This window comes from Pyxicephalus adspersus, chromosome 11 (genome assembly GCF_032062135.1).
Source record: "Pyxicephalus adspersus chromosome 11, UCB_Pads_2.0, whole genome shotgun sequence".
In the NCBI taxonomy this organism is placed as follows: domain Eukaryota; kingdom Metazoa; phylum Chordata; class Amphibia; order Anura; family Pyxicephalidae; genus Pyxicephalus; species Pyxicephalus adspersus.
Window position 1 is genome coordinate 40,258,367 of NC_092868.1, and position 27,851 is coordinate 40,286,217.

General features: G+C 38.6%; 1 protein-coding gene across 1 annotated transcript in view; it reads right to left on the minus strand.

Moving 5' to 3' along the window:
• Positions 1 to 27,851, minus strand: part of PLEKHN1 (pleckstrin homology domain containing N1) — a 37,278-nt gene that overhangs the window by 7,798 nt on the left and 1,629 nt on the right. Inside the window, exons 2-9 of the mRNA XM_072426370.1 lie at positions 24,146 to 24,245; positions 12,313 to 12,456; positions 9,485 to 9,565; positions 7,371 to 7,464; positions 5,968 to 6,092; positions 2,223 to 2,369; positions 1,225 to 1,305; positions 275 to 350 (exon numbers count right to left, since the gene is read on the minus strand). Coding sequence (XP_072282471.1) covers positions 275 to 350; positions 1,225 to 1,305; positions 2,223 to 2,369; positions 5,968 to 6,092; positions 7,371 to 7,464; positions 9,485 to 9,565; positions 12,313 to 12,456; positions 24,146 to 24,245 — 848 coding nt within the window. The remainder of the gene's footprint in view (positions 1 to 274; positions 351 to 1,224; positions 1,306 to 2,222; positions 2,370 to 5,967; positions 6,093 to 7,370; positions 7,465 to 9,484; positions 9,566 to 12,312; positions 12,457 to 24,145; positions 24,246 to 27,851) is intronic.

Here is a 27,851-nt window from a genome sequence, read left to right on the forward strand (position 1 = left end):
TACTGTATATCCATGATATCACAGATCAGCTGCTGGCAAACCTGGCACCTAAAATCTGCCCAAAGGCATCTACTACAATATTTGTTAGAGCCAAATTCCACCTAAAGCTCTCCCTTTACTTCTTTGCTTTTTCACGCAGAAAATGCAAGGAAATCTAAAAAACTTTGGTTGCTAAATATCACTTCAAAGATTTGTTTCCCTAAACCCAAGCCAGAGACTTGGAATTCCATGTTTTGTGATGCTAGAACATAATAGAGTATTCTGAAATTCTCACCTTCTAATAAGAAAGAAGACTTCTGTTTTTCTTTCTCCTCTGCAATGACCCGTATAGCTTTAAGCGGCAGTTCCCCCTGTAAATAAAAAAATAATTGTTGAATTTTACATTTCTCAATTGAAATCTTTAGTTAAACTTGCAGCTGCCACAACCCAAAGCTGTTCTTCTGGTGGTAAAGGGATTATTATTAGCATCAATTAGAAATAGGGTGTCATCTCTGCCTGATGAGGATAATTTAGTAATTTACACTTGGCATCCTGTTCTCACACACACCTTTCTCTGTAGTGTCAGTCCAAGCTGAGTCACAACCCGTTTCTCTAGCTATAGAGACATGTATATACAACTCCATGCCTGATGATGTACAAACTCACAAAGAAAAACAGGACACACACAATATCAAATCTCCAAAAAGAACATGCTTGATGTTCTGCGCATATAAGCAACTGACACAATGCTTCAATACCTTTCTGTCTTTACCCAATACATCCAGCAAGTAATAGGTGCTTTGATTTACTGGCTTCCTGCTGCAGGTAATGGGGCTTCACCATGTCCAATTGTTTATTTCAATCATTTGTTGAGATCTAATAGTGCAATGCAACCATTTATACAAAAACTAACAAATTTAGGACAACCCCAAGCCTTGTATAGTTACCACCCTCTTCTGTATTGAGTTTGCTTACTTTGATTTCCCAGCACACCATTCACCAAGAAATTAATTTTTATCTCGGATTGAGGATGTCCGCCTTCACCTAGGCTTTAGTCTGTGGATTTTAATTTATTCCACTTTAGTAGATTATTATCACATGTGGGGGTTACCTATGACATTCTGCACACAAATACAGCCTATCTAGGACAACCCATTCCTCCAGACTGACATATACCCATCAAGGCATTTTGATATATGCTTACACCCTCCCGAGATGATTTGTAATAAATACAGACATGCTTACCTTAAAACACAGGTTTTTTCCCTGTTCAGAAAGTATTACAAGAGTGGAGGTATATAAGACCAGTAGCCTCTCATTCAATTCCTATAGGAATAAACACAGTGAAGAAACCATTGTCAGACATAGTTGCCAAAGTTGATGGCTTGTAATAAAATGAATTCTAAGATAAAGACACAGAAAGATTATAAAATAATGAAATATTATTGTGGCACCTGTGCATTAACAGAGCAGTGTCCTTGGTATTGCATTCCATTCTAATCCCATCACAGATTACAAAAGATGGGAAAAATCCATTTCAAAGAAATGTTTTACTTTCAAAGTTACAGTATGTCAGAGGTGAATGTCTGATGAACAGCACACTTTATCACATTTCATGCCTTATCATGGAAAAAGCAGATCACTGTGAAGAACACTTCCTTTAAGGTATCACCTGAAGGTATGACTCAGTTATTGACATCAGACATTATGGAACAGCAAAGACATTTATGGAATCCTAAAAGAAACCTACTATAAGGGAAATATGTAAGATGTCTTTCCCAAATAAGTGACCCAGAACAAATTTCCAGATCAGGCATTATAAAATATCTGGCTGCCTGCTTGTAGTGGATGAGATAGGATTGGAGACAGCCAGGGAACTAGTCTTTTCAAAAGGTTTGTTAACAATGAAGTCTACACAGTTCCCACCTTTATTAAACATCTCTTGTGGCTTTTGAATCCTGGGACAATCTAAGAACCCCAGAACCTAACGTGTTCTAACTGATGGTACATTAAATGGAAGTTAAGATGTTTAGCTCTCTATGAGACATTACAGACATGGCTATGGACCCCATAGAGCACTTTGTAGGACGTTGGCTAATGAATCCATAAAGCACTGTGTGGGATGCTGGAAATTATAAGGATATGTGTGTAACAATCTATATTCTTTTACCTTGGTTGCATAATGAAACAAGTAAATGTACAATCTGTGTAATCTTATCAATGCAGGACAATTTAGCACAAACCTGGAACGGAAGTGTCTGAAGCTTCACTTTGGAGATACAGGTGATGGCACCAAGGGATTCTCTCTGTGTTCCTTCCCAATCCAGGACTGGTTGGTTCTGCACAGACCTTCTGAGTTCAGACTTCTCCCACACGTTACCATTTTTTACCTGTGAGAATAAAATAAAAACGTCAATATTGTAATGAAAAACTGACTTGGAGTGTTGTAGATTCTAAGGAAGCAACTCTACCATCTATTTTTTAACAAATGCACACATATGCATTATATCTTGCAAGAATGTATTACAACTCAAAACTCATTTTTTCAAACTTGCCTACCCATCCTCTTCTGTCTTTTGAATCCCTCACTACTTCCCACCACTACATATCTCCCCTCCTAATGTGTGTTACTTCCCCCACCTCCTAGATTGTAAGCTCTTCAGGGCAGGGTCCTCTCCTCTTCCTGTGTCACTGTCTGTATCTGTCTGTCATTTGCAACCCCTATTTAACATACAGCGCTGCGTAATATGTTGGTGCTATATAAATCCTGTTTAATAATAATAAAAGTAATAATATTAATAATAACAACCCCCTGTACAGTGTTTATTTTATTACAAACAGCAGTGACCTAACTGGCATTTGCATTACGCTTTAATTAGTATATTTGTGTGTCCACAGTCTGGCACCCTAATAAAGGTCTTTTTCTTTGTTTTTTTTTTTTTTACTTTTCAATTTGTGATAACTTTGGCCAGGCCATGCTGACCCAATCTTCTTGCAGCTGTGTTAACACCCAGGGTATTCCCTTAGCAGAGCAGGCAAGCCTCTCCTCCCTCAACAGCTGTTGCTGCTGTCCAGGACTGTCTGTCCCCATAGCAGCTAAATCTAGGGTTTCAGGGGCCACAGGTGCAAACAGAAAAAAAGAGCATAGAAGGTGAAAGAGGACGTGTGATTAAAAACGCATTTTATAATCTGGAAATGTACTTGTTCATTGTGTGACACCTTCATGTCCATTCATCACAAAATACTTATCACATATATGAAAGTGCGTTAAAAAACAAAAAAAAACAAGGTTCAAAGAACTATAACCCATAGCATCCATTTAATGCAATCACACATATGAAAATCCATAATAAAGCTACTTATCCATCATGTATCAAATAAAATGTAAAAAGGATACAAAATTAAAAATGCCTAACAATGAATATCTCCAATTTGTTTTATTACCCACAAAGTGTTTTGTTATATCAGTTTGATAATGGATGAAACCTGCTGATTCTGCCACAAATCTTGCCAACTGATTATTTCCCAATGCTGCACAATATTGTAGTGCTCCCAGCTGTCTCTGGAATATGGAACCCTCATCTCTGTATAGAGTGCCAAAAATCCATTCACGTAAAACATGTGTGTGCCTATCTGGATCACCAGGTGAAAAACAAGAAGAAACCTGAAATACTAATACAGCCAGCACATCTGAGGCCTGGTAATCTGCAATATATTATTATTTGTGTTTTGGGGTTAAAATATATCTACAGTGCAGACAAAGCTGTGCCACAAACTTCCATTTTCTATCCAAATCCTGTATACCGATAATATGGTGACCTCTTCTAGAACCCAGAGTGGCACATGAATAGGAAGTATTACTATAAGGCCTTTGTGTTTTTTTATCACTGCAGCAAAATTGAGGGAGGTTATGGGGCAATCTAAAGGAGCTACAAGGTAGAGCTCACACACAAGAATTTTCTTACATAGAAACATGGAGGCTGCTACTGTTGCAATGTCATTCTGCAAATGCTGCTTGCCTGGCTGTCACACTGACCCTCTTGCATCAACATTTCCCATCTTTAGCCTTGTTGTAGCATAAAGCCAAAACTTCAGACTGACTTTGCTTACTTTCCCATGCATCATTGTTACAGGTCAGTGACTCCAAAACAATTGGATTTTGCAGCCAGAAATTTGGTATTAGAAAATTTGCTGTCTTTTTAGAAAGGCTTCTCAATTTGCAATATTGGATAATACAATTCCTTCTGACTTTCTAAACTAAATGGTTTTGTTATTAAAGAGTAAAGAGTAGAAGGTACGGATCGAAGATAAGGCAATCTATACCAGGCACAGAAAAGTGTGCTCATTAAATAACTATTAAACAGCCCCTGTGCACGGTGACAGCTGGAGTGTGTGTGACCCCTCTGTACTGATCACAGCTGCACTGCTATAGTGAACAGGTGGAATCGGTTGTCTTCAACTGTGAAATATGTGTTGGCTACAGGATAGACTTTCCTTCCTGAAAGAATCTTTTTTTCTTGCCAGAAGCCATTAGCCCTCCTTGGTAAGCAACAACCGCAGCAACATAGAGCAACGGCTGCTAAACAAATTGTCTTTAAGAGACTTCAAGTGGCGCTATGTTAGTTTTAGGCTTCTGAAAGTTGTTTGGTTGTGTTTGGCACAGGAGATTTGATTCACGAAATCGCAGCAAAATCTTAGCAGAAAAAACATTTTCACACCTGTTGTATATTTTCATAGTTAGAAATCAATTTATCAGACTTTTATAAGACTTTCACTTATTCACTAATCCTAAAGCTAGGTACACACTTCCAATAATTATAGTTAGAAAACCAACGATTACGACCGATCAACGATTATGCACGATTATATTTGAACGATCGTATTGTGCACAATTCTGTATATGCTGTAACGATACGATCGTTCAAATATAATCCACCAATAATGTACACACACTAGATACAATTGTTTGAACAATGCAGGAAATGACATGTAAAGGAGAAAGTGTATTGCAGAAACATGCACGATCACTGAACGACCGTACATACGATAGATAGCGAACGATCATCAGCCAATCAGATCCGTCATGACGGTCGTTCATTTCCAGCGACATTCCTTGTTCCGTGGCTTTGTTGGTCAGTTGTTGGTCACCTTTTTTGTGAGCGATTTTTGGCCGATCAGTCATTCGTTTACAACGATAATTATCGGAAGTGTGTACGCAACTCTATTCTCACACCAGCTATAAATCTACACTAACAGTACATACACCATGTGTGTTCCATTTAGAACATATTGACAAATAATCCAAAGGGGACACAGGCAGTATAACTAGAATCAATCCTCAGCTTTTTAATGTCCTCGGTGTCTGGAAAATTTTCCTTGCCCTAACCCCTGACTTGAGAAAAACTCATACCTAATCTCTAAACCTAAACTCCTTACACTCATCCTAAACATCAGACATTTTTCCCATTTCCAAGATAAATACTACTTTATTATAGCATTACATATGACCATGATAATACAACATGAATGACGTCATGTTGAAAAGGTTGTGCAATGACAACTCTAAGGCTCATTTCCACTATTCTGCTCCTGTGCATTGCTGTAAAGCATATGTATGTGCATTACAGGTGCAACGTACAAGAGCAAATAAAAAAAGAAAGACATACAGCATTTTAACTGTTGTGCGTTACCATGGGTTATGGTTCAATGCAACACTTGTGTGTCTGAGCTTCATTGTCTTAACACGCTCAAAAGGAATGGCATGCATGTCATAAGGATTACAAGTGTTGGAGTAATGAAAGAATCACAACATATCAAATCTCAAAGTTGTGTGTTGAGCTGTGCACCACAATAAATGATTCAATAGGTAAAGGCTATAACATGTCCAAAAACTCTTCAAAATAATTCCATGTATCCAGCATCAGGCTAAGATTTGTATTATCCCAATCATGTTACCCATAAAATGCTACCCTGTTGTGTAAGACATACTTCTGTAACAGGCAATGTGTCGAGGTTTCCTCCATTAAGTTGGATTTGTTTTTCTAGGTGGTAAAGCCATTTCTGCAGCTCTTGTTGGGTTGCACAATAAACAATTAAAGGATTAAGTAAGGGACCTAAAAAAAACAAGAGCAGAAAAGAACAATAGATTACAATTTATACATGATTTATTTTTACTGAAGGTCATTTTTGTTTGCAATGATCACTAGTGATCTTGTACAGATAGAGTAATTTGTTCTGTGGAGGGGAGGATGAGAGGGAGGAACCCCGCTTTGTTCTCTCCACAGAAAATGGCAACGGTCATTAACTGTCGGTCATTCAGATATTCAGAAGGATGGGTAGCCATTTAGGGTAGGGTATGCAGATCTAAATAGGAGTGTTGACTGACATTTTAGAAAAGTTGCTAGAAGGGTTCAGCAGGCTAGAATGTTACTTAAAGATAGCTGAAAGCATGTGAAACCTGTTAGCTGCTTATTAAAAGGAAGAGCACTCAAAAGATCTGTTTCCTTCAACAAAGCTGCTTGGAGCTTACAGAAAGCTTTACAAATGCTTTGCACAAGCTTTTTGCAGACACCATTTTCAGGTGAGCAAAGCCTATGGGTCAAAGGATACGTTGGCTATCAAGTTGTAAACTATATATTTAGCTGAGGACTAAAGGTTTGTTTGTAAAGAGTAAAGTAAAGTGTAAAGGTTCAACATTAGGCTAAAGTATACATAAACTGCAACAATAAACAAAAAAAAAAACAAAATGTGTTGTAACCCCAGGAATGGAAACACTCTACTGGCAGGATCACCAGGTGACAATAAAAGGAAATAAAACTAGAAAAAAAGTAATGCAGAGACCGCATGTAAGGACAGGTGAGCTGCAGTATATTAGTACATTTTTGTTTAGATATGCTTTAGGGGTTCAATGATGGGGGAACAATACATGTTTAAGATTTATTCTGGGGTTCTTTTACTCTTAGGGCTAAAGCAGGAGAATGGTAAGCATTAGGAACAGCCTAGGGGTCAAGGGGTGCGAGGACTCAGTTTACTTTTCAGTTTGTTTTGGATGCTGAAACCCTGGAGCCGCATTCATGTCAATGAAGGCCAGCATACTGTACTAATTATACGCTGATGCTGTCCCTGGTTGGCACTAAACATAGAGACCGAATGCTGCAAGCCAAGTATGCTAACCACCAAAATTCTATTCTTCCTATTCTTATTTGCAACAAAGCGTCACAATAAAAAAACACAGAAAAAAAATAGCTGACAGAAATATTATACAATACATTCTACAGCTAATTGCATTAAATGGTAGCTGTGCAAGTTAGCACAGACAAATATCTGTAATAATTTATATTGTATAAAAGCAATGGACCATAAAGCAATGGTGCGGTCCTTTGTATTTTTACCTGTGATTCGAAAAGCATGCTCTTCCTCCGGCTTGGGTGGAACCTTAGAGCGCTCCAGTTTATAAACGCTAAGCTCCTTCAGTGGCACCAGACCCTAAAAATAACCAATGACAAGGATGAAACACAACATCAAGCCAGGGTTTAAAATAAATGTGATATATAGCAAACAGGAGGATGTATTTACTAAGACAAAGAGCCGCAATAAGTATGAAACATGTAAACGGATGAACAGAGAACAACTGCGTGAAGAACAATGCACAGAATTTAATTCAGTGATTTGTGTACAGCTAAGATTACGAAAGTGTTCAGAACAGTGAAATCAGAGATGCTGTCAAGTGATGTGTGCCACCAAATGAGGATGTAAGAAAAGCCACATAAATGTGCAGGGGAGCTTAGATCACTTCCAGATATTACCTACCAAACATAAAGCTTTGCTAAACCCTGATGCAAACAAGTCTTTTCTTTTTTCTGAGGGCAACTCAGTATAGACAACAAAGTTTACCTTGCTGACCCCTATTGTATGTGTTATCAAGATGGAACAATCAGCAGAAGGATATATAAACAGATGAACTAATATATATATATATATATATAACATTTCCAAATTCCAAAGACAATCACGTGATGCCGATATAAAATTCAGGTTCCTATACTAGCTGCATTTTACCTTTAACTAAAAATTTTCAATAACCATTTGTATGAGTATTTGCCCAACCACAACACAGAGTATGTGATGAGAAGAATATCAAATCAGCATTACCCACATAGAAAGAAACCCAAATGACTTATGGTGACATGCAGATATTTTAGGACTGTGGTGTTTACATTTCAATCTGATCACAGGCTACACACTCAGTTATCTGAATATCAAATTCCATGTGCCGTTCATCCACACAGGTTAAGATGTTAAGCTGCATACACACGTGCAATTTTTGTCGTTGGAAAGGATCTTTCACGATCCTTTCCAACGACAAAGGACTGCACGATGCATGAACGGTGCTGTACATACAGCACCATTCTGCTCTATGGAGAGGGAAGGGGGAGAGCGACGGAGGGCCACCCTGCTGCGCGCTGCCCCCCTTCCCTTTCATTACGATTGGTCGTCGTTCATCGTCCGTGGATCCACCAGGACGGTCGTTCGGAAGATGGACGACGTCGACTGTACACACTCCAGATTTTCGCCCGATATCTGGCCGATGCCGATTATCGATAAAAATCTGACGTGTGTACGCAGCTTTAGTTAGGGTGGAAATATATATGTATATGTTTCCTTGCAGTGCAATGCAATTCTAACCAATTTTGGGTGCAAGAGCCAGGCACAGAGAACTTTCAGCATTCTAGAAAATCTGTGGTAAGCCACTAATTCAATGATAGGAAACAATCTGATACTTCTATATGTACACTGACTCCTTCTTTGCTACCAAGACAGATATCAGACAAAAGTGACTTTGTGTCCAAGTGGCATTGGATGAAAATGGCACTGGATAAAAATCTTTTCTATGTTCCCATGATAATCGTCCTACACTGTAGAACAGTGCTGAGATTTATAATTATTGTTTAGGAAGTTTCACTTAAATTAGATACAAAATTAGGAGTCATGGGACAAGGGAGAAGCTGTCTTGGTTATGCAACACCACATTTCAGAAGTTTCCCACGTAATAAAGGCTTTGATCTTGTGTGTTTCATGTGTGTGTGTGGCATGAAAACATGACCCTTAAACCTCACTGACATCCTAGTAGATATCCAACGAAAGTTAAACAGTAAAAAAGTGACTAAAACAGCCAAATTCTTTAAACCAGGACAGACAACATACAATGCACCTTCTATACCTAATATGACACCACAAACAACTAACACAAAATATGTTTATGTTTTCAAAAGTTCCAACAAAGGGTTAGCATGTTTCTCAGGTCCCAGACAAAAGATGAGTATTAGTGTTGTGTAAACTTGTGTAATGGATGTGACCCTCGGGGGTGAAAGGTCAAGAGATATTTGAGAAGGATTTGTCTGTCTAGAAATACAAGAAGTCCTTTTTTGTTTCTGCTGTGTTCAAAATATTCAAAAGTATTTTGAGTGGGGCAACACTATTCATCATTCTGAAAAGGGTAACCTACCTGATATGTCAAACCTGTGGGACCACGAGACTGGAAGTACAGGTGGGACTGAAACAATTCCAGGTAGCAGTCACTGATATCCTGGAAAAATGGAAAAAGAAAATCACTCTATGTCACATAGAACAACTTCCGAAACAAGACAGACTGGTATTAATAAATGCAAGGCTACTTCAATAGAAATGGACCACCTAGGCCTAGGACAATATTTGAACCTAAAAGGGGTGCATGTTATTCTAAAGCAAGCAAAACGTAATAAAACCTCAAATTCCAAATCAAAATAAGAGGTAATAATGAGAAATATTTACCAAAATAACAAAAAATAAAAATAGTAATGAACCCCTATAAAAGAAGACTTCTTTTACACCTTTGTGACAGAAGAAGTGTATAAATTTATTAGGTTTTTCTAAATCTTTAGCACTATGCGTATGCACTGCTATGTACACAAGCTACAATAATTGTCATCTGAAAAGAATGATCATCTATGTTAAAAATAAAATGTGTAATTTGGCCCTGATGTTGGTAAACGATCCACCATGGTGGATAACTAAACAACCAACCAGAACCACAACTATTATTATTACACAGTATTTATATAGCGCCATCATATTACGCAGCGCTGTACAAAGTCCAGTCATGTCACTAGCTATCCCTCAAAGGGGCTCACAATCTAATGTTCATACCATAGTCATGTCTTTATTACAGTCTAAGGGCAATTTTTTTGGGGGGAGCCAATTAGCCTAACTGCAGGTTTTTGGAATGTGGGAAAAAAACAGAGTATCCGGAGGAAACCCACGCAAACATGGGGAGAACCTGCAAACTCCATGCAGATAGTGCCCTGTCCGATATTTTAACCTGGAACCTAGAACTGCAAAGGCCAGAGTGCTAACCACTGAGCCACCGTGCTGCCCTCTTGCCATTTCCAGTGGGGAAGGATGCAGCTGGGTGCCTCCGGCTCGTCCTCCCCCTTCCTATCTCCATAGAACTAAACAGTGCTATGTGTACAACACTTATTCCTTGTAGCGTCATTGCAAAGATCATTTTCTTGTGTACATAGCTGCAGTCATGTAGGATTTATGTGAATAAAATAGCACTATCTGGTTTAAATATTTTTATAAGAAGCAGTAACACTGCCAAGTTTGCTGATAATGTAACGGAAGGCTATTATCAAAATAAACAAGAAAGGGATGGGCTTTACGAATGCAGCATACATACAGTGTTGAATCATCTAGACGTGCGCTCAAGGTTCAAGACAGCGACGTCAGTGATCGGAAGTGAGTCACAGGTAACAGCGTACGCGCACACACATGAGTAGGGCAGGCCTTGTATATAGATATCAGTGATGTATAACAGTCTGTGCAAACAGCTGATCCCATTAACTCTTTGTATTCTAAGTGAATTCCCTAAACTAGTCCAAAAAAAGGGCAGCTTGTCATTCAACAGGGAGATTAAGGTGCAGTGATTATATGTAAATCAGATGCTTGCTACCTAAAGCTGCGTACACACGGCAAATTTTTCTCGCCCGATAATCGGTATCGGCCAATTATCGGGCGAAAATCTGCCGTGTGTACAGTCGGTCGTCGTCCATCGTCCGACGACCGTCCTGGCGGATCCATGGACGATGGACGACGACCGATCCTAATGAAAGGGAAGGGGAGAGCGCGCAGCAGGGTGCCGCTCCGTCGCTCTCCCCCTCCCCTCTCCATAGAGCATGAACGGTGCTGTATGTACAGCATCGTTCATGCATCGTGCAGTCTTTTCTCGTTGGAAAGGATCGTGAAAGATCCTTTCCAACGAGAAAAATTGCAGGTGTGTACGCAGCTTTAGGGATTATCATTTCTATTCTTGTAAACAATACAACTCATATCCACCTAAGGCAAATACCACACATTTCTAAACTTTATGACCATGAAAAGAAATATTCTGTAATTGCTTCATATTATGGTAGATTATCATTAAATAGATTGATGATTACACACTTCAGTTTGCAATATAAAGTCACGTGTACATTAATTACACATTCCCTTTCAGAGCTATCTATAGCAGCTAGTCTTATTTGCTAGTGTCCTATTTGGAACATCTAATAGACTTGGGAGGTAAGTGATCAATAAATTGCCAAATTAAAGGAGCGCTGTACGGGTGAGTGCCTTACCTGATGTCTTCTGCAGGAAGAAATTAGCTGCCTGGCCTTTAAAACCTTTCTATTAGCAGCCAGGCAAGTAGATAGTTCCTGCAGAAGACATCAGGTAAGGCACCTACTATACCCCAACCCCAGTACAGAGGCAAGATATGTATTTAATAAATGCACCTTAAAGTTTTTAAAGTTCTTAGAATTACTTATCTGCAATCTCATACAAAGCAACGCTGAGAAAGGGAGCAGAAGGACCAACACTGACAGCCTGAATGCCAGATAAAGTCTGCCCCATTTTCTGATATTAGGACATCCAGCAACATCTTAGCCCTTTTCTCGCCAACCTAACTGTTCCTGGCCTGACCCTTTTGTTCATTGCTTTTCATTTTTTTCAATCACATAGGCTCAGGATCACATATGGATCGGAGCACAGCTTCCTGTATTTATGAACGTATGTACAGCACCCTACCAGCCCTTGCTATCAACCACAGTCTGTCTATATTGTGGATGTAATGACAATATTACTGGATCTAAAGACAGAGTATGGAATAAAAATAAAAAGTTTTTAATTAGTAATATTAATATTTTTATGGGGAAGTAGATAACAGATAATAATAAAACATATTACTTATAATGCTGCTACCTATAAAATAAATGTGTATGTTTTAAAAAGGTAATGCACAAATCACATAATATTTACCTGAATATGTTGGAAGCGGAACTTGACTTTGGAATAGTGAACCATTTGCCCCATATTCCGAACAATTGTCTTCTTCTTTCCCTTACGGAAGATGCTAAGGAATCTTTGGTCCATATTATCCTTTTGTACATCATAATTAAAATCCTGTGAAAAAAAAAAGGTATTGCAAAAGATTTGAAATGTACAGTAATTTAAAAGAAGCCCCTGCATACAAAACAATATAGTACCAATTTTGCACAACCAAAACATGCATTTATCCCTGGTATAGATATAGGGCATTTCCCAGGGTGGTTTTCCTAGTGGAACGTGCATATGTATTGTAATAATAAATGTAAAATTTAACATGTCAATGCAATCATAATACAGGTATGTGTAGCCTCCATTAGAAGCACTCTGTAAATGATCACCAATGATAGTTTCTAGCAACAATTATTGAGCGTGTGTACCCAGCTTAGTTGCTAGCCCTTCCTGTATAATTGCCCTAGGTTGGTGACTTTGAAATATTTAGGTAAGATAGCTAAATTGTCTGCAGTCAGGCATTTTCAAAAAAAAATTTCTTTTAACAAAATGAAGATACCTGGAACCAATTCAATTATGGTTTGCATTCTAGCATAGCAATATAAGAGTTATATCTAGCAGCACATCTTGATAATACTTCTAGGGTCAGCAGGATAATGTTCAAAAGGCTGAACTGATCTGACCCAGTGTTTAGTTTCAGATCCCTGTGCTGATTGCATCTACATGCCTTTCCATCACATTGACCCGCTAATCCTAGGGCATTTTTTTTGCAGTGTCTCAAGGGTGGTCTTCCAGTATAGGCGGATGGCACTATACAGTTCTATCATCTGTTATCAGGTTTCTGGTTGCATGTCAAATTGTGATCAGAAGAAAAAAAAAACTCCAGGGAGAACTGGGACCGGGTTCACTTTTTATTGAATTTCACTTTCCCATTTCCTAAACTAATTTTCCTAAGATTGTGAACTGCTGTATCAGTTTCTAAGGACACGCAGATTTACCATGTTTTAACAACTACACTCTGATGGATGAAACTGGATACGGATGTCAAATCGACTTTGAATTCAGCTGTACAAGCAGATTATTTTCTTTTTTAAGTGGGAAACCTGGAGAACAAAAATGTTGTGTCCGTGTAAATTAGGTACGTTTTCAGGTGCCTATGGACATTGGACTGTTCTAAGTTTGGTCACTTTTGGCCACATCCAATGAACAATCCTACCTCTACTGGGTTGGCCAGTCTACTATTGTTGGCTATAGTTGGTAAAATAGTGATTAGAAAGTCTTGTCCAATGACTAGTGTCTGCAGAATGCCATAAAGCTAAACAGGAACAGCTCCCCAATTTGACTGTACATACTAAGGGAAGCATTAGCAAACTTCTAATATTTATGGCCAGCTTTAGGATACCTAGGAACATAAGTAAGCATTTACCAAACTGGGGAATATTCTTTGTGGCAAAAGACCCTTCCAAAAAAAAAACAAGATCATTTCTTCCATGCATGCAATGATTCCACATATCAAAGTGATGTTACAAGGTAAAGGAAAGGTGAATGTGTACGACAGTCTCAAGATTGCTTGACCAATGGAGAATAGTCAAAATATTTAACATATTTTCCAGTTATAGAAAATAAAATAAAAAAGAAAACACATTTATTACTTTGGGCTGCCAAAGGCCAATGTTAAACCTGAACTTTCTTTATGTTACCAATAGAGAGAAAGCACCTGAAATCTCACTCCCAGCTATCAGCAACAGACACACATAAATTTTCTTCCAGTTTTTTAAAAATATGAGCCCTTGTTTGTGCTTAAGGGTGCAAACCGACCTGAAAGTGACAGGGACATTACCTATTTCTGTGCTTTATTCATGAGACAATAGGAAAAGGGAAGCAAACCACCCGCCACACCTCATGTCTGCTATGTATAACTACCACTAATCCTCTGTCTATGCCAGATGACAGACAGATTGTTGTCAAAATGTTAATAGATTACTAAGAAAAACAAATCTTGTGTGTTTGAAAGCAAACAGAATGATGGCATATTAATAGTTGTTTCTTTAGGGAAACTGCTCAGTTCACTGGCTTTTAATAAACAAAAGGAGAAAAAAGAACAGTTTTGATGTACAGCTTTTTTTTTTAAATAAAACCCTTTCCAGGCCATTTATTTCAACAATAATTTCCCATAAGATTTTATGTGCGTTTATGGGAATTTTGCCATAATCTGAGTATAGACCCTATATGAGCAGTTTATGGCATACTTTCCTGCCTCTAGCTCTGCAATCATTGCACTGCCATTGGTGAATCACATTCACTTTCAGATTTGGAGTTCTGCCATCTTTATAACATTACTCTTGTCCATGTAAAATGTATCTTGGTCACTATACACTGAGCTGTGCATGCATCGTTATTTGTAAGTTAAGATCTGGAAGTGACTTCAGAACGATTGTTACGGGCCAGTTTGTAACTGACATTACCACTGCATGAACATTTCAATGTCTTTCTGTGGTATTAAAATATTTGCCTACCTAACATGGCTCTTTTAGCTGACAATATTCTACAAACAATAAAAAGGCAAAATCTTGAAATCAGTGGAATGTATAATTGGGCGATTCTTTCACACCCATATAATTACACTGCGTGTCACAGATCTGCAAGCATCCGCGCCTCCAACATCATTCAGGTTCCCCAAGCTCAAGCTAAGATTTGGCTACAGCTAGAGGATCAGCTGCATAATGGAATGTGGAACTGGAATGAAGCAGCCCACCCCACCAAGGAATTCCCAACTCTCCATTGTATGTCATTACCAAAAAGTACTACAAGGATGACTAATCTAAATAACCTTGCATACATCCTATGAAATGAAAACACACAAAAAATTTAAGAGAAAAGTTAACTTGCGGTCTTCCTGTGATTCCATGCATGGAATTAGTTTCTTTGTCAAGGCAACAACTTCCTATTAGTTGTCCAGTGGTGGGGTTATATAGGAACCAAGAAATAGATGAAAAACCACCAACATCAGTGCAATCCCCCCTCCTATTGTGTGATACTTCCCCCACCTTCTAGATTGTAAGCTCTTGGGGGCAGGGTCCCTTTCTCCTCCTGTGTCACTATCTGTATTCATCTGTCATTTGCAACCCCTATTTAATGATCAGCGCTGCATAATATTTTGGTGCTATAAAATACTGTTTATTAATAATAATATTAATAATAAAGGTGATACTATATGGTGCAGAGTTTTTTACAGTGCAGAATTAGTGGTGCCCTGCACCCTGAAGTGGGGTTGTCAAGAGGTCTGGGCAGCAGAATTTGGTGAGTATATTTTCCTTAAAAAGAAACCTAGTATGAATAATAAAATAAAAATGATTAATATGGGTTAGATAAAAGTGGGCAGGAGTATTGTAGTTTATAGTTTTTTTGCCAGAGATGGAATAGTCTGTTCTAATATATATATATATATATATATATATATATATATATATATATATATATATATACATATATACAAAGACACGTGTCTTCTACCTGCTAATAATAATATTGTGATTAACTTGAGACATTCATGTAATTGGCATGTAAATGAAATCACAGCCAATCATCCTAAATATATTACCCAATCAATCAAACAAATCCCACCTGCCCAAAAATATCTATAATGTCCAGCATTGAGTGTGCTCAGCAGGGAGACTTCTAATGCTTATTACACATGTTCAGATGGGAGCAAGGTAAACAAAATGGACATTAGTCCCAAGCTAATGGCAACACGAAAGTGTGACTGCTGGCCCGTCCTAAAGGACAAGTCAAGGACAACAAATAGGATAAAGAGATTAAATAATTATCAAGATTTTTACAAATACTTTACGTAATTGAAAAAAAGTTTCTTTTCACAACAATTATCTAATGTGTATATGCAGCTTATGTAAATATATCTATCAAAGAGAATGCAGATTTTTACTACGGTCATGGCTTGGCAAGAACAAGGTAACAAACGTATAAGAATTTCTTTTTATTATGGTGCAGCTATCTTATGTCCCCAGGTACAGATTCACTATGGTGTGAAAACTATGATTTTACCTATGTGCTAATTGTGCAAATGAACTAAACACTTTTAGTTAAAAAAGAAAGTGACAAGTGGAAGGAAACTGGCCCTCTGACACATTAAACGCAGCCAGGTTGGAGCCAGCAGGAAAGTTACACAGGCAGTGGAAAAACAAAAGGTGCCCCTACTACCATAAACCCTGCTCAGGCCTAACTTCAAATAAAACTGATTAGTCTAACACTTCGGTTGATCATGTGCTGGAGTCACTCTGGTATTTGTCCGGAAACAGCTGGGGAATGGAACATTGGGAAACACCGTACAGAATAGGTAACTAAAGCTGGCCACATGGGTCAATTTTCCCATTTGACCAGGCACTCAATATGAACATTCTGTTAAATCGATGATACATTAGTTCTAAATTTGATCAAGTGATCAATGTCGAGTATAGATGTGAAAGAACCTTTATGGGTTAGGTTAGAAACTCTGGGTGAGCACAGGCTGTAGTGAACATGGATTGGTGTTCAGACGGTGCAGACTGTGCAGCCTTTGTCAGGAATGACCCCACAGCATATACATTACACCCAATGATTACTACAAAGCCAAGCTGCTAAACACCTGCTGACACAAGTTTGATCACTGGGCGCCACATGGAATTAGGATGCATCTGTCAAGACATATTAGCCTGACTGTATGTATGTTGAGAGATCCACCATCTTTGTCAGGCTGACCTGATGAACTAAGTGTGTGTGTATATGTATGTATATGCTTAGGTTATACTTCAGAAAAAGAAAATGGAGGGTGCACAAACAAACAAAAATGAAAACAATTCTAGCCTTCATAAAGAGAGCATATCAGACTGTATCTCTAGGGTTCAGATCAATACAATATCCTGCAGTGCACTTCCATACATTGTGGTTCGCTACAACACGTGTTGAGCTAAATTGCCTTAATGTGTTGGGGTGCCACTCAGATTGGGGAGAATGACACCAAGAGTGACTATACATAACATTTGTTGCATTAATGGGCCCTGAGAGATAGGTCTGTCTATATGAAACCTAAAACTTACTAAAAGACAGAGGGGGTTGTTAGTCAGATTTGATAACATGTCTAAAGAACATTTATTTAACAAGTCAATTATATTATGATCAGAGACCCCTACTGCTATCTTGGATCTTTAAGTATATTAGTGATTATCATGTATATAGGTAGGGATCTGGCAAATCCAATTATTCCGTTGCTCGACCTAGTTACAATCAGTGATCTCCCCTGGCCCTTTTTAGCCGGGCGCACCACCCGACACTTTTCAATATCCACCCGGCTATTTTTAGGTGGTTACAGAAGAGTTGGGTCACAATACAGGGGCTGCCACCCGCCTACAATTTCTTCCCACCCAGCTTGAAAATAAATGGCTGGGTTGAACACTGGTTACAATATACTACTTTTGTGCAGACTGGGGCCTGAATACAAAAAAATAATTCGCTGACTGGTAGTACACATGGGTAAATTTTTACTTATGAGCCAAAAAAAACACAATCAGATCTGAGGGAATTCAACTGGATGATTTTAGGAGACTCATTTTTTGGGTTTTTATTGACTGTGGGTAGAACAGAATTGTTGGTAAATATTGATAGAAGGTACCCAAGTTTTAAGGCTAGGTACACACATGCAATGGTTCTCATCTGATAATCGTATCAGGGCTGATATCGGATGAGAATCTTGCGTGTGTAGAGTGCTCGTCATCCATCTTCTGAATGACCGTCCTGACTGATCCACAGACAATGAACGACGAGTGATTGTAATGGAATTGAAGAGGGAGAGAGAGCAGCGGGGTGCCGCTCCGTCGTTCTCCCTTCTCCATAGAGCAGAACGGCACTGTATGTATACTGCTTGTTCATGCATCGTGCAGTCGTTTGGTGTTGGAAAGGATCGTGACAATTATTGCACATGTGTACAGCCTAAGATGTAGATATATGATCCACTACATCCAATCAGAAAATGATTCTCAGAACAAATGAAAGATTTTCCATAGGATAGCACAGCAGGATGCCGCTCATCCCCCAAAAAACAAAATGGTGCTGTGTGTACAACACTCGTTCATTCATCTGTCACAGGAGATGATCACAAAAGATTAATCATCTGACATCTATCTGAGGTATGGATGAGCCTTAAGGCATTTGAACAAGCTGATAATTCACACGATTGCTGAATCGGACACATTGGTAAAAAAAAAGATGGATTGATTACAGCAGGTCTAAGGAAGAATGATTCCTCTAAAATACGGCCCAGCCCATTGTGAAGTCATTTTGCCCTTGTATCCCATGTGCAGTTTACAACTTGCTTTCAAAGCTTCACATTTTGATTTGTGCCTTCATTTTTCTATTTTCCAGGGAGTTATTGGAAAAGGGCGTTGTAACATGCTTGTGTTTCACACCCTTTCTTCTAAAAGCCCCTGTGATTAAATTTCATGGAATACACAGAACATTCGATCACCCAAAGTCACACTGGAAACAGGATCTTTCCAGAGCAATGAATCAGTTCCGTATAGTAGAGGTGAGTGACCCCTGCAGACATACAGGTAAGTTCTCATGTCACTCCTTTGTATGACAGGTAGATGACTAAACAGATCTTCTGCCCTGGTGGGAAAAAATGATCCTCGATGATGTCACAGCCAGCAAGTAACAAGGACACCCCATCCTCCCAGCTGTGTGTTGCATAACAAATAAGTAAAATCAGCCTTCTTTGGCTGCCCATGAAAGCATCTGCTAAAGGGATTTTAATTTGCACAAGAATAGGAGTGCCTTCAATTAAAAATAAACTCACTAATCTGGTTTGTGGAATAATTATAAAACACCTAGGTGTTTTTGGGGAAGGGCTGAGCAACTAAAAGGAAGTTGTGCCTACAATCAACTCCCAAATACGTTTTATGTATGCCCACAATTCCGATTTGGTAGAAGGTTTACACTGATACCTTATTTTTCCCCAACAATGAAAGCAGCATGGGGGGGTCTGTTATACATATATAAACATTAAAATTCTTGAATAGAGGTATGCTTTAATAGGGGGAGGATGGAGTGCCACAAAATAAATGATCACCTTTATGTGATGTGTTAATGTATTCGGGCACAAGAAATCTTATAATTTTAAGTCTTGCAGGTGCTGCAGAAGTGCAAAGATTTATTTGGTTTATTTACATCTCAACACAATCTGCATCAGGGTGTGTAGATAACCAGGCAGGTAAAACGCCAGATATATAACCAGGCATATATAAAGCACCAGATACCAGAAGTAAGTAATAAAACGTTTCCAACATGCTCCAACATTCCACTGCCAAACAAGAAATGGCAAAAACCCTTTTACGTTAATTTCCCAAAATAATTTCTATGAAAACAAAGGAAGAATTTCCAGCAGGCCCTGACAGCTCTGCATGATAGGCAGATCTGGGATATAGATAGTTAATAAAATGCAACAACGTTTGTATGCAAATTGCTCTGACCTAAAATTGGACCAATCAAACTATACATCTACAGTTTGATTGACTTAATTTAAAGTCAGTGCTATTTGCACACCAAAGGCACATTTTTTGCATCTCAATGAAGATCCCTAATCTCTGACCAAATATTGCATTTGGTAAGAGAATTGCCAATGCAATTAACCTGTCAAAAAGAAATAAGTACATAGCTGGCATCATTCAGAAAAAAAACTGCTTTTCTGTCTTAATTCTTTCAATACCTGTTATTCGGGGGTTGGCACCAACACTAAGGATTTGGAGGTAGGGTAGGTTACTTTATAAACTTACTTCATATCAGATTAGAAATTATCTACATAGTTGTTCCAGATAACAACCAACTTCCTTATAGGATGTTGGTGTTGATATGCCTACATTGAGATTTGAGTAAAAGTGTGCTGCACAGACAGCCAGGTCAGCAAAACTTTGTGATATATTACAATGAAACCGCAGTACAGACAGAGTGAGTCATTCCATGAAACCAGCCAGGTGCTGGATTCCAATTATTACAATTGCCGCTTAAGTTTTCTAGTTGCAGGTGATTGAATAAATACATGATGCCAAACATGCCGTGCATAATGCCTGCAAACAAACAGACACTTAGATAAATGTGAATCTATATTATTAGTAACATATATTTTTTTATTTTACAAAAACAACTTTCACCTTGAAATATCCTAATGGTGTTCATCTGCTATGATCATTTCAGCCCATATGTGTTTGGTCTAATACATGTGTTAGGATCTAATAACAATTCACCCCTGTGTACGGAGAGCCTTGTCGTGGTCAAATTGGGTGATGACCCCTTCACTTTCCCCCCAGGCTAAGTGACTGCAGCGTGGGTAGCTGCATGGACAGCTTTTTGGAAAGGGCCTACAAGCTCGAATACAGATGTTGTATCGCTGACCGCTGTTTACCTTACAAACAAATGCCAATTTGTACAGAGCGGCCATCAGAAAAACAAAGGATCAATTCAACCTCTGCAAAACATGCTGATCTAATGTCATGCTTAAACAGACCCAGTTAGAGCCAGCCAGCTGATGTGTGCAGACACAAACAAATGCTACTTCTCTACAATATAAAAGCCACACAAAATACAAAGAAAGAGCAAAGAGTGCTTTCAATGATAATAAATGGCAGCATGGTGGTCAGACATGCTCTGGTGTTGGCAGACACAAAACTAATTGATATATAAGGTGTCTCCTTGTCTGCAAAAATGCACAAAGAGAAGATACAGAACAATATAGCAAATCTAAGAAACAACAGGGATTAAAGATTGCAAAATAGGATTACAATCAGAAAGGAGAATGTATAAATATAGGAAGACTAAGCAGCAGCTGTGATTTAGAGATGGGTGTTATGGGAGTAGTAGTGTGAATCAAGGTTATATGATTTTTTGGGGGTTTTCGGTGTAATATTGCAAGCTCTGCTATGAAAACAAAAAACATGGTCCCACTTTTTCAAATTGACTAAATGCATGATTAATTCCTGCATGCCGCAGTATCATTGTCACCATAAAGGAGCAATACTGTAATGGATTACAAAAGGGTCTAACAATGAAAACATTTTCAGCAACATCTTTCATATGAGATTCTAAAAAAACGATCGTATGAGATCCTCAAACAACTTCTTCTGGACAGACCACCGCAGACCTGATTGACAGCAGAGCCTTGAGGGACAATGCGTCACTTTGTACATTCAGATGTTTGCATTAGCTTTATTTCCAACTATATAACATTAGTTTTGGTACAGATTTACTTGTCAATGGCTTTGAAAATTTTTTTAATCAGTGGTCCTGGCAAGTATGCATACTAAGGCTACATACACACTTGCAATGGTTCTCGTCCGATAATCGGCTCAGGGCTGCTATCGTATGAGAATCTTGCGTGTGTACAGGGCTCGTCGTCCATCACCTGAACGACTGTCCTGGAGGATCCACGGATGATGGATGGCAAATGATTGTAATGGAAGTGAAGGGGGAGAAAGCGCAGCCGGGTACCGCTCCATCGTTCTCCCCCTCCCCTCTCTATAGAGTAGAATGGTGTTGTATGTACAGCACTCGTTCATGCATCGTGCAGTCCTTAGTCGTTGGAAAGGATCTTTCACGATCCTTTCCAACGACTTAGGACTGCACGATGACTAAGGACTGCACGACAGTTATTGCTCGTGTGTACGCAGCCTAAGAGTTCTGACTTAATATCTTACAGACTTGTTACAGGTCAGAAATCTGTGTACAAGCACAACATACATTCAACTATTTCTAGCCCTCGTCTTTAGGCCAAGCCAAAGCCGAAGGACTACATATGTGATAGAACTGATGGATTCACTGGTTGCAATTCTTTTGGTTTACCCCCACCTTCTTTGTATATAGACCATAAATGTCTATCATTACAACAGCTTTATATACGTCAGTCATTTTTGTTTGGAAACCACACATTGTATGTTTTGTTTCTGTTAAATTTAACTTGCTTTGTTCTGCAAATTTACCAGTCAATGTAAAAGATTTCTTGGTACTGCTTCCAATTCAGACAATCTTGTATCCTCCCCTGACCTGTAACTTTTCCCAAACTATAGAAACTCCATAAGGACAATTGTTTTTTTCCCATTTCACAATGTTTACTCCTTTATATGTTTATGAAACATGAAGTTTAATGAGGCGTGTTTCTTAACACGCACTGACTGAAATAACCGATTCAGCAAAAACTAACAATAGGATGCAATTTCTCAAATCTTTGTGGTAGGGTGTGATGAAAACAAGCTTTGTGGTGAATTCCCTGGAATAATAAGCTGTAGGCATCCAGTGCTGACCTTAGTTTACATATATTATATGTATATTAGTATTATAGGGTTAGTCTTACGAAGGACAAGAAATGGCCTGTGTCTATGCTGTAACTACAATATATGGGACAAATTATGTTACTGAGCTAGGACAAGTTCTGATATTTGGAGGTCAATCCTTCATTTATACATATAAATTCTATCTATATGCAGTCGCCTTTCCATGCTAATCGGATGCTTGGAAGTCCCAACAGTAGTGTCCGAGGAGGTTGCCGGTGTAACAAAGGATAGCTGGAAGGAGACTGAGAACAAGAAATGTTCACACATGATCTTCAAGCCACTATTTAATAGAATTCATAACTTGGAAAAACTGGTAAAACAATCTACAAATTTAAGGCTTCCTATAAAATCATTTTTCATTTTCAAGACATTTGTTTAAGCTCACACACTGGGTATTTGCTAGGCACTGTCAGTGAAGTTTGTGGTCTGGATAGTAAACTTTGCAATTTTTGCTGATTTGAATATTTTGCCAAGTGCAATAGATGCAAATGACAAGAAGCTAGCAGGAAATTGATGGTAGTGAATATAATAATTCAACTTGAGCTTCCGATGACAAATGCATACGCAAAGATAATCGGTGAAAACAATCAGTAGATTGAGAGATAAAGGCTCTTTCAGGAAAAAAAACAGGGCTTTGTCATTTCCTCCTTATTACCTAATAAGCCTGGCCATGAACAATAGAAAAGCTCAGGTAGCAGAAAAAGGTGGGACCAAGATGAAGTTTTGCAGGAAAAGTCAAGATTTGCACCTCGCCTATCTCTAAATCTCACTTTGACTTGCTGATTCCAAGCAAGGTAACCTCTGCTTCTCCATGCAAATGTGATTTTATTTAATGAATGGTAATTGGTAATAAATGGTAAATTACAGCAACCCATCCTAATGAATTGGCTGACCATGCGCAATTTTTTTGGACACCGGGCACCACAACGCACAGTAGTGTTATTGCGCATTATGGATCTTGCATTAATGCATGTGCTCAGCAGCAGACGTATGTTAATGGACACTAAGTAAATTTTTAATTTGCTTTCAGACCATAAATAACAAATATTACATTTGGGTCAAAGTTTTATATGCAACTCCCCAATGAAGAACTAAATTATGTCTCCCAGGTAGGGTTTTCCTTTAGGCCACCAAGATTCAGTACGAGAGAACCTCCTGTATATGTTGTGTGAATAATGTATATGCTGTGTGTGTCCTTTTGTATGTGTTTTAGCAAATCCTTACATGCACAGCCTCTCCCATGGGAATACAGAGGAAAGAGGAATATACTGGCAGCCTATCCTAAATTCCAAGCATGCAGATGTACATACACAGCAGACTGGTTTGATAAGACTGATCCAGTAACACGTTTAACCCTTTCTCGTCTGATGTTTCTAGGAACCAGTACATCAGTCATCACAGACAGTTTTGCCATGGCAGATTGATGAGGAGACACAAGTGCTTACCTTGCCGGGGATGTAGTGGAGAATATTGTCCGAGTGTGTCACTCTTCCAGCTGCACTTTCATTCCCAAACAAATAGGTCCACTTAGTTCTGCTGTCTTGCCTGTGAAGAGAGCGGGTGATGAAACAGAAGCATGGAATACTTTCACCACTAAACATACAACTATGTTATGAAAGGTCAGCCTGACACCGGCTGCAACAAAAATGTTAACACTTTACAGCCTTAATGTACCTCTATACTCTCTTCTATATACCAATATTGCAAAAAATATCAGCCACATAGAAAACAAGAAATCCTAAAACATCATTATAGCATTCAAGTATGAACAAAGCTCTTCTTTATTATTTTACAAAAGGCGTAAATTCAGACTAGTTTTTAATTTGTGTATTCTAAAGGAGGTTTCTTTTATTTTCCAATCTCAGGGAAGTTTAAGGATATCCCCCACAAAAGAAGGAATTGCCAATTCTCGCCAGTGTTCTCCTAGGAAGATTTGCCACATACAATATTATTATTATTATTATTATTAAACAGGATTTATATAGCGCCAACATATTATGCAGCGCTGTACGATATGCCATTATTTTCTGTGTCAGTGACAACGGCCACCATGACAAATACAAAGAAAATTTAAGACAACTTACTCTACAAAAAAAAACTGTGTGTTGTCAGCTAACAATAAAAACATAAGAGCCCAATGCATTTCTGGTTGGTCTACAGGTATTTTTCTGTTTGTTTGTTATAGGTATAATACATTCCAAATGTGCTTATATTGCAGAGATGTACTGCATATGATTTTTTCTGGACATACACTTTAAATTTCTAATATTGATTTGCAAGTCCAAGACATAGATGAACTATAAAAGCAGATGGTACTGCCAATGTAAACCAATCTGTAGATCTATTGAATACAGCCAGCTCCTGGCAAATCTAATGTAAAAGCCAAGACTGGCCCCTACCCAAGCTTCTGAAATATTTTCCTGGGTAAATGAAGGTGTCTATTAGAAGAAGACCCTTACAGCTTGATTTAATAAAGCTCTCAAAGGCTGGAGAGGATACACTTTCATCAGTGAAGCTGGGTGATGCAGCAAACCTGGAATAGACCTGGTCCAGAATTTAAAACCTTTGCTAACAACTAGCAAATTACGTTTAAGAAATGCAATCTAGGTTTGCTGGATCACCCAGCTTCACTAATGAAAGTTTATTCTCTCCAGCCTTGGAGAGCTTTATTAAATCAGCCCCATTGGGTATATAGGACATAGCAGCAGGTGGAGCCAAGTCTAACATTTACAGAGAAGTCACAATTTGCATGTAGCTGCTCTGCACCAACCATTAATTATGAATAATGGTGTTTTTAATTTAACTTAAGCTCAAAGTGTCTATCAGAAGCAGTGTTTTCATTCTTGTTACAATATTCATAGAGGCTGTTTAGTAATAGGTAGTAAACAGACAGGTCAGACTGAGTAATTGTAGATAAGATTGCGCACTTTGGCCCTACCCTGCAATAGAAAGATCTGACAGTTCTTGAATGGGAAATGGTTTAACACTTGTAAGGAAGCGACATATGTAGACATCTACAGCAGACACGCCAACATCTCCCAGGCTCTGTGCTTGCCAAGGCAAGCCAGGCATTGCTAGTTCGACAGAATTTCATACCCATACTTAATGCCACCTCTTGGTGTTGGGTTTCATGTAGGAAACCTCAGAACTCTGCAACTGCTACTACAGACTTGATGCAGAGTCCCATAAGCACCAAGCAAAGCAAGGCAAGGAATTTACAAGGACCGCAGAGCAGAAGTGATCAAGTGGGTTTAAGTAGGAGCTGGCTTTCATTTAATAAAGTTCAAAAGATTCAGGTTCTAAATCAAATCTGGACATATTTTAAAAGGGCAATTTGCCCAAAAGAGATATTTGGGGTGAGCCTACAGGGGTGAGGCAACCCTGGTCTTGGAAAGTCCAAAATTGATATCTCCCTTTTGTAATACTCAGGTCAGTTAAGACCCACCTGGACGGGTATTCGGTGGTATACCCCATAACTGACTGTTCCAGCTCCCTTTGGTGCTCAGCCATAACACAAAATACATTTTACATATTCCAGCAGGAAGAGCTGGAACCCCTCAGGATCAACACATCAGGTGTGCAGACCCGGGATCTATTTACCAACAAAGTAACAGATGCAAAGCTATTTAATGTACAGCGCTGCGTAATATGTTGGGGCTATATAAATCCTGTTTATTATTAATAATAATATTAATAATGACCCTGATTTATGAAAGCTCTCCATGGAGAGAATATACTTTCCTCAGTAAAGCTGGGTGATCCAGCAAATCTGGAATGGATCTAGTCCAGAATTGAAAACATTTGCTAACAAACAGCTAAAGACTTTTGGGAAATCCATTCCAGGTTTGCTGGATCACTCACCTTCACTGATGAAACTGTATTCTCTCCAGCCTTGGAGAGGTTTAATAAATCAGGGCAAATGTGTCAGATTTACGTCTCCACAATCCACCAAAAAATATCAATTTAGCTAAACTTAGCTTTCAACTGGTTTTACTTCCAAAAAAATGTCAAAAACAGGCAAATTATTAATTTAATCAAACACAAGCTGGTCATGTAGGCAGATCAATTTTTTATACCAAGCCCATCATTGGTTTAGTAAATCTGCTTCATTGGATAAAAGAAAAAAAAGTTTTATCCAAGTGCAGAAAAAAATATCTGAATGAGAACATGAATCATTGTGCGTATAGTAAAATGCAACGTGCCTTCCAGTGGCTCCGTCACAAAAAGTCACATCAAAAATAAAAAAAAACCAAATCACTAAAACCACAACATACCCTACCCTTAGGATTTATTCCTTGAGATTTGCATGTTGTGTTACAGGAATACAATTAGGACTAGTCATTTTGTGTACAGTAACATTATGGTGGGGGAAGGGATTGCCCCCTGGGGTTTAACTGTCCTTGTATTCAAACTGTGTGAAACCTAAATGTAAACTGCCAATGTGGTAAATGCTTTATCCTACAGAAAGCTTTGGCATTCTTTTCAGTTATACCGAATCTGCCTTTACCCAGCAGACTTTCTTATGAATCGCTACATTATGCAGAATGTAACTGAAATGTCCTCAGAATATCCAATGCACCTTCACTGCACAAAATCCAACAACTTTGCCCGGAGTATTGTTCTGCTGGAATGCTGGAACTCCCACTTTGTATAATGAGCGCATACTCCCGGGTATGCCCATTCTTCCTATAGAAATGTGTGTAATACATAAATCTCATGTGTAAGATATAGACACAAGTAGATACAAATATCACATGTACACACAGCGTGCATGGCAGAAGGGTCATCTTAGTCCCCAGTGTCCTATTATTGCTCCATTGAAAAGCCATTACACTGACAGCTCTGTCTGCTAAGACATCCAGCAACAGCTGAACTTTTATATCCAACAAGTGTTCCTGCCTAAAACTTCCCCACCAATTTCATCTCTCCCAAAACACACAATAGAGACATGTAAATGACACAACCACAAAAGCACTGCTTATCCCAGGGACCACACCATCCAAACAGGTTCTGCAGGCTCCAAATAATGGAGGATCACTGTGTGCAGTACCAGATGGGACACAATATCTACAGACGTGATTATAATTCACACAGGTTGCTAGGGCTTCCCTGAGCAAAGAGAAATGTATGGTCCCTAAAAGAAATGTATGG